The sequence below is a fragment of the Patella vulgata genome, chromosome 3 (assembly GCF_932274485.2).
Source record: "Patella vulgata chromosome 3, xgPatVulg1.2, whole genome shotgun sequence".
Classification (NCBI taxonomy): Eukaryota; Metazoa; Mollusca; class Gastropoda; family Patellidae; genus Patella; species Patella vulgata.
The window spans coordinates 62600599-62616405 of record NC_065881.2 but is presented as its reverse complement, the minus strand read 5'-3'; the positions used below and the strand labels follow the sequence as shown (position 1 = coordinate 62616405).

The 15807-nt window shown below is 34.5% G+C and overlaps 1 protein-coding gene across 9 annotated transcripts in view; it reads right to left on the bottom strand.

The window, feature by feature from the left end:
* The window catches only part of LOC126814483 (GATOR complex protein WDR59), a 70830-nt gene that overhangs the window by 22220 nt on the left and 32803 nt on the right, over window positions 1-15807 (bottom strand). For all 9 annotated transcript variants that reach the window (XR_007677623.2, XR_007677624.2, XR_007677622.2 and 6 more), the window contains 10 exons: window positions 14041-14250; window positions 10733-10894; window positions 10402-10497; window positions 9496-9664; window positions 8015-8078; window positions 4576-4735; window positions 3916-4085; window positions 3681-3762; window positions 3050-3165; window positions 2443-2575 (listed from right to left, as the gene is read on the bottom strand). Coding sequence is in view for 6 of the 9 variants with exons in the window: in XM_050539632.2 (XP_050395589.2) it covers window positions 2443-2575; window positions 3050-3165; window positions 3681-3762; window positions 3916-4085; window positions 4576-4735; window positions 8015-8078; window positions 9496-9664; window positions 10402-10497; window positions 10733-10894; window positions 14041-14250 (1362 nt within the window). In the remaining 3 variants the exon portion in view is untranslated. The remainder of the gene's footprint in view (window positions 1-2442; window positions 2576-3049; window positions 3166-3680; window positions 3763-3915; window positions 4086-4575; window positions 4736-8014; window positions 8079-9495; window positions 9665-10401; window positions 10498-10732; window positions 10895-14040; window positions 14251-15807) is intronic.

Below are 15807 nucleotides of genomic sequence, written 5' to 3'. Positions count from 1 at the left end.
TATTATGATAATTGGGTGGAAATTGGAATTTACTAGCTAAAACCGGCAGCCATTTTGGATTTTGGCCAATTTGACTCATTTGGGCACGAATTTCGGACTGGGACCTTTTTTTTGGTGATAATATAGGTCTAGACCGACCTTAAACGGTGGTCGGCATTTCTATTGCAGCAAGTGCCTGCACTAATGCTTTCTTGCCTGGACTATTGATACCTCTTAAAATCTAGGACAGTTCCTTTAATGCCAAAATAAAACAGAAAGTAACAACAAATGTCATTATCCCCTAGACAAGATATTTCACTTTCACTATTTGTGCGCATCCTTATTAGATCATGCCCAAAATATTGTATGGTTGTCAGGCAAGGCCATCCAATCATTTTATCATCATGGGGCATATAACACAAATTTTTGAAAAATTATCAAAATACAAAGAAAGGTAACTGTCTTTTTTTAGCCCTTGAAATATTTAACTTTTAACTGAACTCTTATTACTGCTTGACTGATCTAAAATGTATCCTGAAGATATTGGGTTTTATGGTAGTTTGCAGTAGTGCTCCTAAGGATAGTCGGATAGCCGTAAACAGTTATAACTGGACGGTTAAACGGTTCGAATTCAACGGTACGGTTATTCGGAGATTTCCCCCATTATTCCTCATTATAACAAAACTTGCCCGTTGTCATTTGGTGTTTGAAAATCTTAGAATGTAACAGTCGTCCTACGATGTCGACTGCTAAAAAATTATTACTATTAATAGCACTCGCCGTAGTCATACGGCAAAGTCAACGGACCTGGTTATGACTTTAGCTATTGTTAATCCAATCTAAATACTTCTCGGCATTTCTAACTATATTCTACCTTGTTTACTATTTACTTAAAAACGTAACCACCATTCAAAATATAATCATAAAGGCTAGAAAATGACATTATACTAGATTCGTTACGACATTCAACACATTTCATATCTCGTAATTTCTCGCAAGAATTCTACTTTGGTTCTTAGTTAAATTAAGCAATCATAAAAATTCTACTTGCAAGCGAGGAATTATTTCTTTATTGTCCAATCAATAGACGCCTTCCAATTTACTTTATTCTATTCTTAGTAACATTGTGTAATCATAATTATTATTGCCAAATGTCACGTACGAAGGGAAACAGAGTATTGATTGTATATTATCGTAGATATATATTGAATTAAAAAATGTTTCAAATGAACCAAGTTAACCAGGTAAACAAATAACTACGACCTTAGATAGTTTAAATTTTCATTAAAGAATTGTACATGTCTATGAAAAAATTCCTGAAATTTTTGCACAGGTAATGCCTTTTAGGCGAGTATAGCACGCACGAGTAATGACTCACACCTCCTGACAAGCTCTGTTTTATGTTTAAAATTGATACCATACGGTTAAACGGTTACTAACCGGTTAATAGCTACGGCTATTCGAATAACAAAAAGTCCTAACCGTAGGAGCACTAGTTTGCAGTGATCAAAATATATTAGATCCCTCAAATAAATCATTCTACCTACCATGCATCTTTTTCAAAAGGCAATTGTCGGAGAAACGCACACTTTTTTAAGGTTGTCTAATAGTGAACCTTTTTGTATAAAGAAGTATATTACACGGTGTGGTTTATATGTGTATTTAATCAGTTTTATATGAGTAATTTAGAGATATAGAACAGTAGAATATTTATGTATACTGAAGGACATTGTCCACAGGTTTGACCTACCGATAGAATATGTTAAACCAATATAATTTTAAGATCATATTAAGAATAATAATATATTGGAAAACGAGGAGGGGTACGGCAACACTCCCTTAAATAAGTAGAAAAGCTGGACAGGCTGGTACATCTGCGTAGGATCTGGATCAAAAAATGATGCCGGCGGGGCGGAGCAGTAGAATAGATAAAAAATCATTCTTGAAAAAGGGTATTGCACCTGAAACGTTGGATTGATATAAAGATCTTTTAAATCTACAAGTCTGTTGCTGGTTCTGTTTGGCGGGGATTCTTTAATTTTATCTAATAATAATATATCTGAAAACTTTTGTGCAGAAGCCTAGACTAGTTATTTACTTAATTAGATGCTTGTTGTATAAGTATTTAATGTAAAAGAGCAAATTATTCTTGAATAAATATTGTCCTAGTTATAAGTAACCAAATCATCAAGAAATTTATTAGAGCTGTGCGAAACAGTATATCTTGACTGCAGGAAGAAGCAATGACTGTTATATATGAACACAATATACACAATATTGTCCGAAAATTATCCACCCATTCATATAAGGACAATCATCTCACGGAAAGTTTATCAGAGGATAAAATAATCATATAACATTCCAGAAATGAAAATATTTTCATTAGGGTTGAGATATATGATGGAAGGATTTAAACATGCATGTTTTTTCAATATGCTAGATAAAAAATATGAAAGGACCTACATTAGCTGGAGAATAATCCATAGAAGTTTTAGAAATGGATCTTTTTGGTTTGGCTATTGTTTCACGAGTCCAGAACATACAACATAACATAGCTACAGTCTGTATATCTTGTATCTTACAATAATGATCTAATCTGCAAATAGAATAACATATATATTTACAGTGGAATTTCACCATCTCCAGTTTAGTAAAATCTATCTTGTGGAAATATGGTGGCCCAAGTATATTCTATCTATAAATCAAACCAAATTATCCGGTATCTGTTTATTTTCAGGTGGTTAACATGATTTCTCATTCTATTTTATTTACAAAATATGTGAAGTACAGTATAACAAAACAGTCACAAGGGAGTTTGTAGTCTAATCAATCAAATTTCCCTATTTAGAATTTTTTCACTAAAAGATTGAACAGTGCAAGACATGTTGGGCCTCCACCCCTAAATGATTGGCAACACGCCAAACTGCTGGGCCCACTAACCATGCCACTTAATATACTTAGCAGATCGAAATTCACAACTATGCGGAGGTGAAAAATATTGTGACTGGTAAGTTTTTTTAATGATATGGTATTAAATATTTTGAGTTGTACTATTATATGAAATACTTACAAGCTTTCCAGAAGTGGCCGTCCTAAAGAACATAACGCCCATGGTGATTCTAGAAACATTTCCCTGCTGTGACTATTATTTGTTTTAACATGCATGGCTGCTGCTAAAGACCATAACTAAAAATAAATAAAGATGAAACAATTTATAAAATATATTACTGGTACACTAAATTGCTTTTCTAACTCATTTATCCAGATGAAAAGGAGCAGGGGAGCAGCAATGGCTCAGTGAGTATGGCACTAGCTCACTAATCAGGACTTTCTTGAGTTGATCCCCCCGTGGCAGTGGTGTTAGAAGGAAGGCCTGGTAAGGACATTATCTAGTTTTTATGGATGGGATGAAAAACCAGGGTCCCCTGTTCATGTTATCGTGCACGTAAACAAACCCATGACAGTTCAATGGCCGAACATTCTAATCTACTTAAGATTGGAGCCGTCCGATGGTATCGAGAGTTGATTCTGGTCTTGTCATGTTAATAAATGCCTAATTAATAATTCATATAACATTTAAGGCCCGAAGAAAGACCTGCAATAGACAGATATATCTCTTACATAATGCCTGTTTAAACAACTGGTTAAAGTAAAATTAGTAAATTATGAAATCGCCTAGAGTAGGAATTAATATACGAAACCTGTACTAAATCTTTTCTACCAACTGCTGATGCTGCATTAGCATTAGCCGAACACATGTTAGATACATCATTAACATCCAAACTAAAATAACAAAAAATAAACATCTGTTCATATAAAAATAACCACATCATTTTACAACATATATTATGTATTCATCTTGATCGATCAAGTTCTAATACTCTATTCCCAAATCAGATACATTTAATATAAAAATTCAATGTCGACATTACTTACATGTATTTTTCAGCTAATTGTCTATGAATAGGTAATAAATTACTGGCATCATAGATTCGTACAACACCAACTTTAGGTTTAGATTTAGTAGATTTAACATTATTTGGTTCTCTTCTAGGTATATCAGGTATATCTTTTACGTGTTTACTTCTACTTCTTGTTCTTTGTCTCTATATAATAGACAAGGTCATGTACAGACTGATTACTATTCCTTTAGATGTTTCATTTTACATTGAGGAACATTCCACTGATTGGCTGATGACCTACAGTGAAAATCACCCAGCCCTTCAGTGGAGGCGTTATTCCCGTGTTGCTAATGAATATATGCTCTCGACTATGTAAATAACCCTTTGTTGATTTTATTATCTCAGGTTATGTTTGTTCTCACTGTATTGTGATGGTACTAAGGATGCCATCATACCAAGCAAGTCAAAGGCAATTAATTAGACCTAATCAGTTGTATTTTGGAAAAAATAGAAACCAGATAATACCTTTCCAAAATGATATTTTTTGGTACATAGTATCAAACATTATCATTGTGTATCATTAATCCTGTATTCATATTGCCAGAGATATAACCATGAATGTTGTAAAACAAGGAGTAACTGATTCTGTACTGTGACCATAAAACATTTTAAATTATTATTTTGGACCATTTACCTTCTCTTTATATGTATAAAAGTTAGATATTGTACAAGGATATTCCATCATCTGGGCAGCAGGAGGGGGACTGCAAGAAAACATAGCTACATAGGGTGTCTGGGGCTGGGGAGCCTTCATTCTGTGTACTTGATTATATACAACCATATCAGATAAAGCTCTGTAAGCAAAACAACAAAAAAACAAAAACAATCATACTTATCGGGGCTTAATAATGTAATGTCTGGATATAATGAACTTAATATATGATTTGGGCAAATTCTCTTCTTCACCTAAAAAAACACAATAAATACTACATGGTCAATTTAAATGGCATAATAAAGTTTATGATGTAGTTTCAGCTTGTAAACAAGAATGATGTAGTTTCAGTTTGTAAACAAGTGGATTTTAGAGTATTATATTATTGTTACTCATAAAGGTATTAGGCTGGTTGGAGAAGGTGACAAATCCAGCTTTGTGGGAAAAAATTCCTACCCAAATGATTTCTTCATTTTCTGAAACAACTATTTCCCTAGTGTTCCAGAAAAATTTTCCCCGCGGATCGGAGTTGAGCAAATTTTTTTACAGCACTTTGAACTTTTCACCCCCTGGGTCAACATAATGAAAATGAAAACCATTTATAACTTCAAAAATATCAATTTTACAGTCTAGAAATGTATTATCAACATAAAGGAAAGTGATACCAAGGAATCCAGAAATGACGTCAAAAATAACGTACGACCAAAGCCGTATAATATTATAGATAAAGTTGCGACAATTGTGAAGCCAGAAATTTCATATGACGTCATGAAAATATGACCTCAAGTGTAGTTAGTCGCCATCTTGGGTCCCAAGTATTTGTACCTACCCACTATCTATTTTATTGTTGTGTCGAAGTTGGCTGCCCCCGACAAGTATGTATATAGATATGTCATAGAATACATTTTTTAAACGAAAAGTATAGCTGAACAAACTATTATTATTATTATTATACAGAAAGCGCACATTATTGTTATAAGAATAGTCTAATTCATAAGAAAGTGAAATAAAAGATACACCAAATAAAAGCGCAATTAAATTGCATACGCTTTTAAAAATAAGATTTTTTGTGCAGACGGGTAAAGTGAAAAATGAAAATTTAAATAGTAATTTGGGAGATACAACCTTTTTGCCTTCTAGCCGGCAAAATAAATGCCTGAAATTCCATGATTTTTGGTCTGGAGTCATTCCGGATTGTGTGTCAGTTTTCAGTCATCAATCATTAATTGTATCATCAATTTTTCGAAAATAGAAATTTCTTTAAATTGACTAATGGATAAAACATTTAAAATCAGTGTAACTTAAAATCAGTGTAAAATCAGTGTAATTCAAATAAAAGGTGTCTAGCGTGACATGTGTTTCGGGCATATGTTTCATCAGTGACATTTTATACGAGATATCGCTCTAATATATAAACCGCAAAAATTTAACAGATACAAATAATGTACATGTTATTCCACATGTAGACAGATATTGAAGGGGCCCAGTGAAGGACTCTTTTGGCTATTTGCGCCCCATTTCCAATGAAATAATCATGTTGTTCTGATGCTCAACTAGTATCAAATATATATCGTGTCTGAGATTTGTTACAAATCGCCTCGAACATGTTCCACACATCTCAATTTTTATCAGCTTTTTTTTCAATCTATAAAAGCCTATATACATTCCTACAAAATTTTGTGTTTAGTTGTTTAGTCAAGTGAAACAAGAAAACACATAGGCTAAATGAAACAATAGAACAAGTATACCTTTATAATGTCGACAAATACGTAAAACTATGAAATAAGATACTTCTAAGATATGATTCAACCGAAAAGTCCTATATATGCAACATAGATATATAATATCTACATTCAAGTTAAACGAACTGCATCTAATCATTTTAAATACCGGTATAGCGTCGAGCTGAATAAAGGATATGATTTATTGTCATTAAAGGATTATATGGGTGGTTGGTAAACAGTGTGTAACTAAAAACTATGATATTATCTTTATTGCCAACATTTCAATGTACCTAAAATGAATTATCGCTGCCCTTTTATTACCAAATTAATGTTGTTTTTTTCATTTTAATTTTTATTTTTTAAAATGATATTCTTTTACCAAATTTGGCAGTCATATTGAAAGAAATGCCCGCCACCAAATGACAAATACATTTTTTTTATTGATGTTTGTCAAATTCGATTTTTCCACACATTTCGCTTGCATAACCACTCTCCGAAAATTCCTGAAGAACACCAAATTGAATTCTGTTAATCATGTCATTTTGGCCGAATTTGAGTATGATTTCGTCTGACATATTTATCATTGAACCAAACTGCATTGGTTACTTTTGCAATTTGTTTATGATGAACTGTAGCCCGTAAAACGTTATACCAAGAAAAACGTTTTGTTAAGTAAAGCTATATGACGCCATGACGCCATAGTTTTTATGGCGTTATAGTTGGGACACCAAAATGGCGCCTGTAAACGAGTTGTCGTAACTTTCCCTATACAGGGCTTTGCGTACGACGTCACCGTGACGTCAGAATAAAAAATGGCGGAACTATGACGTCACTGTGATGTCAAAATTCAAGATCGTTGACCACTTGATTGATTAGACGGATTTTGTTTTCAGTGTTGGCCAGAAACTGGGCTTGACTATAGATAACTGTGGTGTCCGATTTCAGAGAAATGTCACTGCTCCTATATTTAGACGTAGCAGCTCGGCGCTCGTGCTCATGATCCTTAATATTTGGTTCATAGACGCTGAACACGACGATTGGCGAGGGACCAAATTATCCGGTATCTGTTTATTTTCAGGTGGTTAACATGATTTCTCATTCTATTTTATTTACAAAATATGTGAAGTACAGTATAACAAAACAGTCACAAGGGAGTTTGTAGTCTAATCAATCAAATTTCCCTATTTAGAATTTTTTCACTAAAAGATTGAACAGTGCAAGACATGTTGGGCCTCCACCCCTAAATGATTGGCAACACGCCAAACTGCTGGGCCCACTAACCATGCCACTTAATATACTTAGCAGATCGAAATTCACAACTATGCGGAGGTGAAAAATATTGTGACTGGTAAGTTTTTTTAATGATATGGTATTAAATATTTTGAGTTGTACTATTATATGAAATACTTACAAGCTTTCCAGAAGTGGCCGTCCTAAAGAACATAACGCCCATGGTGATTCTAGAAACATTTCCCTGCTGTGACTATTATTTGTTTTAACATGCATGGCTGCTGGTCAAAATTTCAAAATGCTGTAAAAAAATTTTGCTCAACTCCGATCGGCGGGGAAAATTTTTCTGGAACACTAGGGACATAGTTGTTTCAGAAAATGAAGAAATCATTTGGGTAGGAATTTCTTCCCGCAAATTTTCCACCCCGACCAGACTATATTAGGCAAGAAGAAACAACTCTACTTACTTTGGTGTAACATCTGCACTGGACTTTTTCAGATCAGCTGGCCTACCATATACAACTAAATAACCTAAATTCCAACAATGTCTATTATACTATACACCATGATATCAAACATTTACCAGGTAAAACAAACCAATAATGGGGTTGATGTTCCCCATCTCAAGCACAAAATAAACTGATGACATTTATTAATTACTTTCACATTTATTTTTTTGTAAAGTATTGAGCAATCAAACTTAGTCTAAGCAGAAAAAGATCTTCATTGAACCTAGTCCAAGTTTTGATGGAGTGAAACTATACACCAAGTTTCATCACTCTCACTATGAACATATGAAATTGTTTAACCCTGCTTAGCCTAAGCAGAAATTGCTCATCATTGAAATCAGCCAATGCATTCACCTAATAAAATATATACCAATGAACATTTTAGCTTAATTAAAATCAAAGTTATTGTATCATGAAAAGGGTGGACGAACAGATGGAAAGGACAGACAGACAGACATAACAGTTTTAACCGTAAACCAGCGGCTGCCAGGCAGGATACGCCCACATTTTCAAGAGATGGATAGAGAACAAGCTAAAAAGAAAGTGATTTTTTCTACAATCAAGGGCCATAATTCAGGAAGTTACTTTCCGATATGCGCAAATATCGAAAGGAACCATGATCTTTAGGTTATAACATGCATTTCAAGTTTCATCAAAATCGAATTAAAATTGTGACCTATACAGGGTCCACAACCTTGATTTACCATATTTTTACACTATTCGCATACAATCGGCGGTCCTGAAATTCGAACTCAACCTTCCTTAGGGGGTAACCATGATATAATAATACCGTTTTCTAAATTGGATAAAAATTATGACCTCTATAGGGTCCACAAGCTAAAAACACGATTTTTCGTACAATCAGGGGCCATAATTCAGGAAGTTACGGTCCGATATGCGCGAATATCGTCAGGAACTGAGATCTTTGGGTTAAAAACTTACATTTCAAGTTTCAAAAAAAATCGGATACAAATTGTGACCTCTATAGGGTCCACAAGCTAAAAACGTGATTTTTCGTACAAACAGGGGCCATAATCCATGAAGTTTCAATTTTTTTACTTACACAGTAAAGTAATTAAATTTCTTGATTTGCTATACAGCCAGAAAATAATATGACAAATATATCCCACATTTAATTAATAGTATTACTAAGATAGCAACTTCAAAGTTACATTTTCTACATTTGGAACACATACAAGTTGAAGGCAGTATAGTGCGAGCAATAGAGCAATAATTGATAGTTTATATACATAGGGCAGGCCTTTGGAACTGCATTGCCTGTAGCATATACTACTATAGCTACTAGGTTAATCCAGCACCGGTCCTTTCACCCCAAATTTCCATATAGAGAGAATTCAATACTGGAAAGTTACATTGAAGAATCCTGATAAGAGTCAAAAGAAATTTAAACAGATGTGTATAATAATAGTGTGTGTTACCTGCTGAACAGAAGCTAGCCCCACTAGTTCTAGGAAATGGTATATTAGAATCCTGGAAGTTTCCATATGATGTACGAAACCTTTTAGAGTTAAAAGATTTGGCTTGAACAGCAGTTTGTGATGTCAAGTCAAATGGTACTTCAGTATCTGGTGTTCTTCGTTCTTCTAGCTGAAAGTATTTAAAGAGTTGTGGATGAAAATAAAGAAAACATAGATGGATCATTCCATGTCAAATTTCGGAAAGTTTGGAAAATGACCCCCTCCAAAAAAATCATAAAAAATATATGTTATAGTATATGGCCTTAAGCTAGCAAATCCAAAATTATACCTCTCTAGGTCTAAAACTCGCTGAGATATGGCATTAGGGTAAAAAAATTTCAGGTTTTCGGGGAGCTTTAAACTAACATTTTTAATAGGAGTAGAATTATCAAATATGTAATCTGAGACAACTTTTGCTGTAAATTATAAATTTAGCATCACACGCATTGTGCTATTCACACAGGTGGCAAAATGTGGAACAAATGAACTATTCACTTTTTTTTTCAGGATTTCCACAGCCTCTGGCAAAGTCACTATTGTATACAAAATCTCCAAAATTGGCATAGTTAATGTCAGATTGTCTTTTATCAATTTACAAAAGATTCTGAGTTGATGGGATATATACTTTTCCAAATATTCAGTCTAAAAACTCAATGCACATTGAAAATGTACAAAATATACCCATTTTCACCTTCAATTTTGGCCATGTGGAACAGAGGTTAAAATTCTGAAAAAGGTTGATAATGAAACTTCATTTACCCTACTATAACATACATTAAAGTCCATCTTGTGTATTTGATAGCTTATATTTTTAATTGGCACTGGAAATCTGTGCGGGATTTTGTTGTTGTTGTTGTAAATACTTACCGTCAAACTATCTAATGATGATATAAGATTACGTAAACAAGGTTCTAAACAAACCATATTTCTTTGTACATGTTTCAACGATGTGTCTTTTAATACCTAAAAGTACAATAAAGTTATATAAAGACATGTATCTCCCTTTTCTAGTTGTTGATAAGACGACAATGTTTGATAAATTATAAAAAATAAAACATCAATGATCAGAGAATGCTCTTCGAAACGTTGCCAAATAAATTAGTAACTGTATTATCCTTTGCATGATGCTGACTATTGGTCAATGTTCTGTTTATAGTTTTCATCCTCAGCAGTAAATACTGCATCTTTCTTACCGTACCTTTAATAACTTTTTTTCCATACTAGGATCTAGAGATGTCTCACTGAATTGAAATACAGGAGCTTCTCCATTGGGGTAACCGGCTGGAAAGGTTAAATTTAAGATGACAGATCTTTTACCACTAACAGCTTTTACTAAACATTTTCTATACACAGCATCCATCTAGAAAAGATAATGTCATAAAACATGTTAATTTTAACATTTGGTTTTGATTAGGCAAGATAAGATGAAACACGATAAATATCAAAGTCTTGATTTGGAGCATGTAGTTAACACCATTATGATAACCATTAGTGGGTCATTTAATAAATAAAATTGATAGTAGTGCTCAGGATCTATCGGTGTTGCCATAAAACAACTTTTAATGTGAATGATATTAACAAAAAAAGTTTTTTTTAATAACTGAAAGTTTAATGAATTTTGCATCACATTTAGAAATGAATGAGTGGATATTAACATTCAATATAATATATGCTGATTTTGCAATTATTTACATTACAAATTTTCATCTACTAATTCTCATGTTGAACAGTTTATTATTACAAAGGGATCATGTGGCTAAGTGGGTAAGATGCTGGCTTGCTAGCCTGGAGGTCGGGTGATCGATCCCTGCATTGGCCGAGAAAGTTCATCCAGATTTTCCGGCATGGTTCCCCCTTGCCAGTGATGCAGGAAGGATGGCCTAACAAGGACAGCTGTCTAGTCGTTCGGATGGGACAAAAACGAGGTCCCGTGTACACATTGGTGTGCATGTAAAAGATCCCTTGACAGTTGGAATTTGCTATAAGAGTAGGCCGTAGTGCCGCTGTCTGGGCAAAATTTCCCTCATAGCACACTGTATGGCATATGCCCGTCTACATTAGTCCAGTTCGGAGCAAAACAATAGGACGTTAAATCCCATTTCATTTCATTTCATTTATTATTACAATATAGATGATATTTATATGAAAAACAAACCAGGTGGTCCATAGATATTTTCAAAACAACCAGCGGCTGGCACACAGGATACGCGCACATTTTGCAAGAGATGGATAGAGAACAAGCTAAACAAAAAGCGATTTTTCATCTTTGGGTTATAAAGATATATTTCAAGTCTCATCAAAATCGGATCAAAATTGTGACTTCTAGAGTAAGAGAGAGAGAAATGGGGTTTAACGTCCACTCGACACAAACTAGGTCATTTCGGGACTAACAATATGGTTTAGTTTTATTTCAATAATTCGCTTGCGCATAGGGGTCTTTAGCAGTGGGAGGAAACTGGAGGACCCGGAGAAAATCCACAAGGTTGGACAGGCGACCCTACTCCTTGTCAACCGGGGATTCGAAACCACGCCAGTTGACTCAATGACAGGCCTTATGATTCCATGCGCACATGCTAACCATTTCGTCATCCAACGCCCCCCCCCCCCCCCGGACTTCTAGAGGGTCCACAACCTTGATTTGATATACCATATATTTACACTATTTGCATATGAGGGGCGGCCATTTTGTCCGCAGTTTTGGTCCGATTTTCACAAAATTCGAACTCAGCCGTCATTAGGGGGTAGCGGAGAAATATTCAATGTTTTTGCAATCAGACAAAAATTGTGACCTCTAGAGGGACCGCAAGCTAAAATGCGATTTGTCGTACAATCAAGGGCCATAATTCAGGAATTTACGATCTGATATGCGCAAATATCAAAAGGAACCAAGATCTTTGGGTTATAAACATCAAAACAGATCAAAATTGTGACCTGTAGAGGGTCCATAACTTAGATATACCAGATAAACGAGGGGCGGCCATTTTGTCTGGCAGTTTTGGTCCGATTTTTACGAAATTCAAACTGAACCATCCTTAGGGTGTAACAGTGATATATTCAAACGTTTTTTTAAATCGGATAAAAATTATGACCGCTATAAGGTCCACAAGCTAAAAACACAATAATTCAGGAAGTTATGGTCCGATATGCGTGAATATCGAACGGAACCGAGATCTTTGGGTTATAAACTTACATTTCAAGTTTAAACTAAATTGGATAAAAATTTTGACCTCTACAATGTTCACAAGCTAAAAACTTGATTTATTGTAAAATCAGGGGCCATAATCCATGAAGTTACAGTCCAATACATGCCAATATTGAGAGGAACCAAGATCTAAGGGAGATAAACCTATATTTCAAGTTTCGTTGAAATCGGATAAAAATTGTGACCTGTAGAGTGTCCACAAACAATTGTGGACAGACGGACAGGGGAGACGACATTATGTCCACATGAAAATGTGGGCGTATAAAAATTGGTTTTGAGAGTTTCTGCTAGCAGCAATATTGTGTACTTTTTACAAACTTTGATTTTTCTTTTAATGCAAATTTTAGTTAAGGATTACTAAATTTCCACTTTCTTTGAATTTACAATAGGTCTACTCGAAGCAATGTTTTTTCAGATAACTTAATAATATCAGAATCAAAATCATTGACAGAAATTTCAATTTCATTTGGTCAAGAGGAGCTTACATCAGACTCATCATTGACTTTAGAACAATTTGCCAGTGGTAAAGAAAAAATAATGACTTAGGAAAGGCTTTATTATTAGGAATTAACAATTACTCTTTGACATGTTCCGGATTACTCAACAAAATGGTCACTCAACTCAACACAATAAAATATAATTAGAATTCTAAGATTTATTTTCTCCCAATTCTTAAAAAGAATTGCCAGTACACCCAAAAATTACCATTAGATTTATGGTCAAAATAATAGCCATAATAAATTTTCAATTGCAAATTTCAGTTTTAATTTGCAAATTGCAACTCTGGCAACTGACAGCATGAGCCCTGTGCTAGTGTAAACTTCAAATGGCCAGAGCTAATGTTAACATATTTGTATTTCAATGCAGTGCTATATCAATCGTATCCATCCAAATGTTTTATTTCAAAATCAGTATTAGTTTCATGGACAATCTGCTTAAAATACAGATCTATATTTCGTTTTTTATACTTTCGATGGCCTAGACTACATGAAGATCTGACAAATGGTACTCGAAGGTCGTGTCAGGGGTCGTACAAGCAACTTTTGACCCTATGACGTCAGACATTGATTAATCAATCAGCGTTGATATTTCTAGTGGTTTGACCACAGTTCCCTGTAATAGACTGTTTCATTGGCTTATCCCTCACTTCAACCAGAACGCCGGTAATATAACAACTCTTCCAGATCCTAGTGTAGTAAAGACAAGTAAAACGAAATTTTGAACTATAAAAAAGAAACGAAATAGGATCTGTGTTTTAATCAGATTGTTTCAAAAAAACCCAAACAAAACAACAATGTACTTACCCCTTCAATTGTAACATTTGGTATATTAGAATTAATTAAAGAGAATTCATTAATTAAACTCTGTAGCTGCTGGTTAGTATTAAAAGATGTTGCCATTTGTTCTTCTAATAGACTAGTGGTTGATTTACTTAAATCTTCTGGTAGTCTACTAGTGAGTAGAGATGTCTGCTGGGTAGATGTGTCATTATCAGCTACATGGTGTCCACATAACTAAAACATAAAAGATAGGTTGTCAGGCAACGAAACATAAGCCCAGAGCAGCTAATTCGTCAGGGAAGTCAACAAGGGTTGTGGCATATTTTTTCTTCTGTCAGTAATGAAACCATAAACAACACACAAAAATATGAGTAATAACCAATTAAAGATACATTATGGGAGATAAGATAAAGAGATGGCAGTTCTCGCTATAATAGTTAAAAACTAGATAGTGTAAAGGTAATTTGCTGAAAATTTCAGTCAAATTGATCCACTATGAGCCGAGAACGAAACGGGTGAAATTTTCGCATAGTCTCGGTCCTCATTACTAAAATCATTAATATAAACAGCATAGTCTCGATTATCCAGTTTTGATTTAATTATCAATGGCCGTTAAGCGACATATAGGAATCTAATCCAGCCAACATCGAAAGCTAGCCTTGACATTGAGAGTTTATTACGGTCTGGATAAGTTAATTAATGTCTAATTGATAATTTAGATAACATTTCAGGCCTAAAGAAAGACTTGTATTGAGCAGATTTTGCTCTTGCATAATGCATGTTTAAGTAATTATCAGAAATCATTAGAATTTGTTTTGATTGTTTAAACCTTAAACATTGTATAAATTTATATTAACTTTAGTCTATAGCACGTCTACAAGATTTCTTAAGTGATCAAGGGCCATAACTCTGGAAGTAATTATCAGAAATCATTGAAAAGCAATAGCCTTCTTCGTCTCATGACCTTAAACACTGCGTATAAATTCAATGTCAACTGGATCTCAAAGTGATCTCGGGCCAGTAATTATCAGCAATTGTTGAAAATCAATAGGCTTCTTGGTCTCGTGTATAAATTTAAAGTCAATCGGATATTCAAAGTGGGTGTATAAAAACAATCTGTAATTAAGAGCAATAATATATATCGCAATCTATTTGTGATATGATTGGTCTAATTGAAAGACATCTGAATCTGTATTCAAAGGATATCTTAAGTCTCAGATGGTCACTTAACTACTAGATTTCACTTAAATATACTATTCAAAAAAAGTAGGGGATATTTGATTTTGGGGGCATAATACTAAAATATGCAAATGACTACGAAAAAAGTCACTATAGAACCTAACAGAAGAAACATTTCCAGTTACATGTGACGCCCAAACGTACCAATAGCTACCGCATGGAATGCAGGTGATGCTTGGGATCATCATGGGGGTCCAACCCAAGATTTGCACGACTCTGACTTTGAATGTTACAGTCATTGTGGCATTGAATTCCAGGGTGGAAACATCAGTTTAATTGTTTTAGTGACCAGAAAACAAATTTTGATATGCATCGGCTTACCCAAAATGAAAGGTTACGTGCCCTTGGCATGCTACAGATCGGCACAACACAGGCGGTTGTGGCGCGGACGATGAATGTTTCTCAGTCTGTCATAAGCAGGCTATGGTCCAGATACCGTGATACACAATCTGTACAGGACAGACCACGCTCAGGTCGACCAAGGGCGACAACTTAAGCCCAGGATCGATTTATCCGTACCTTGGCCATGAGAAATCGTGTCATCACAGCAAA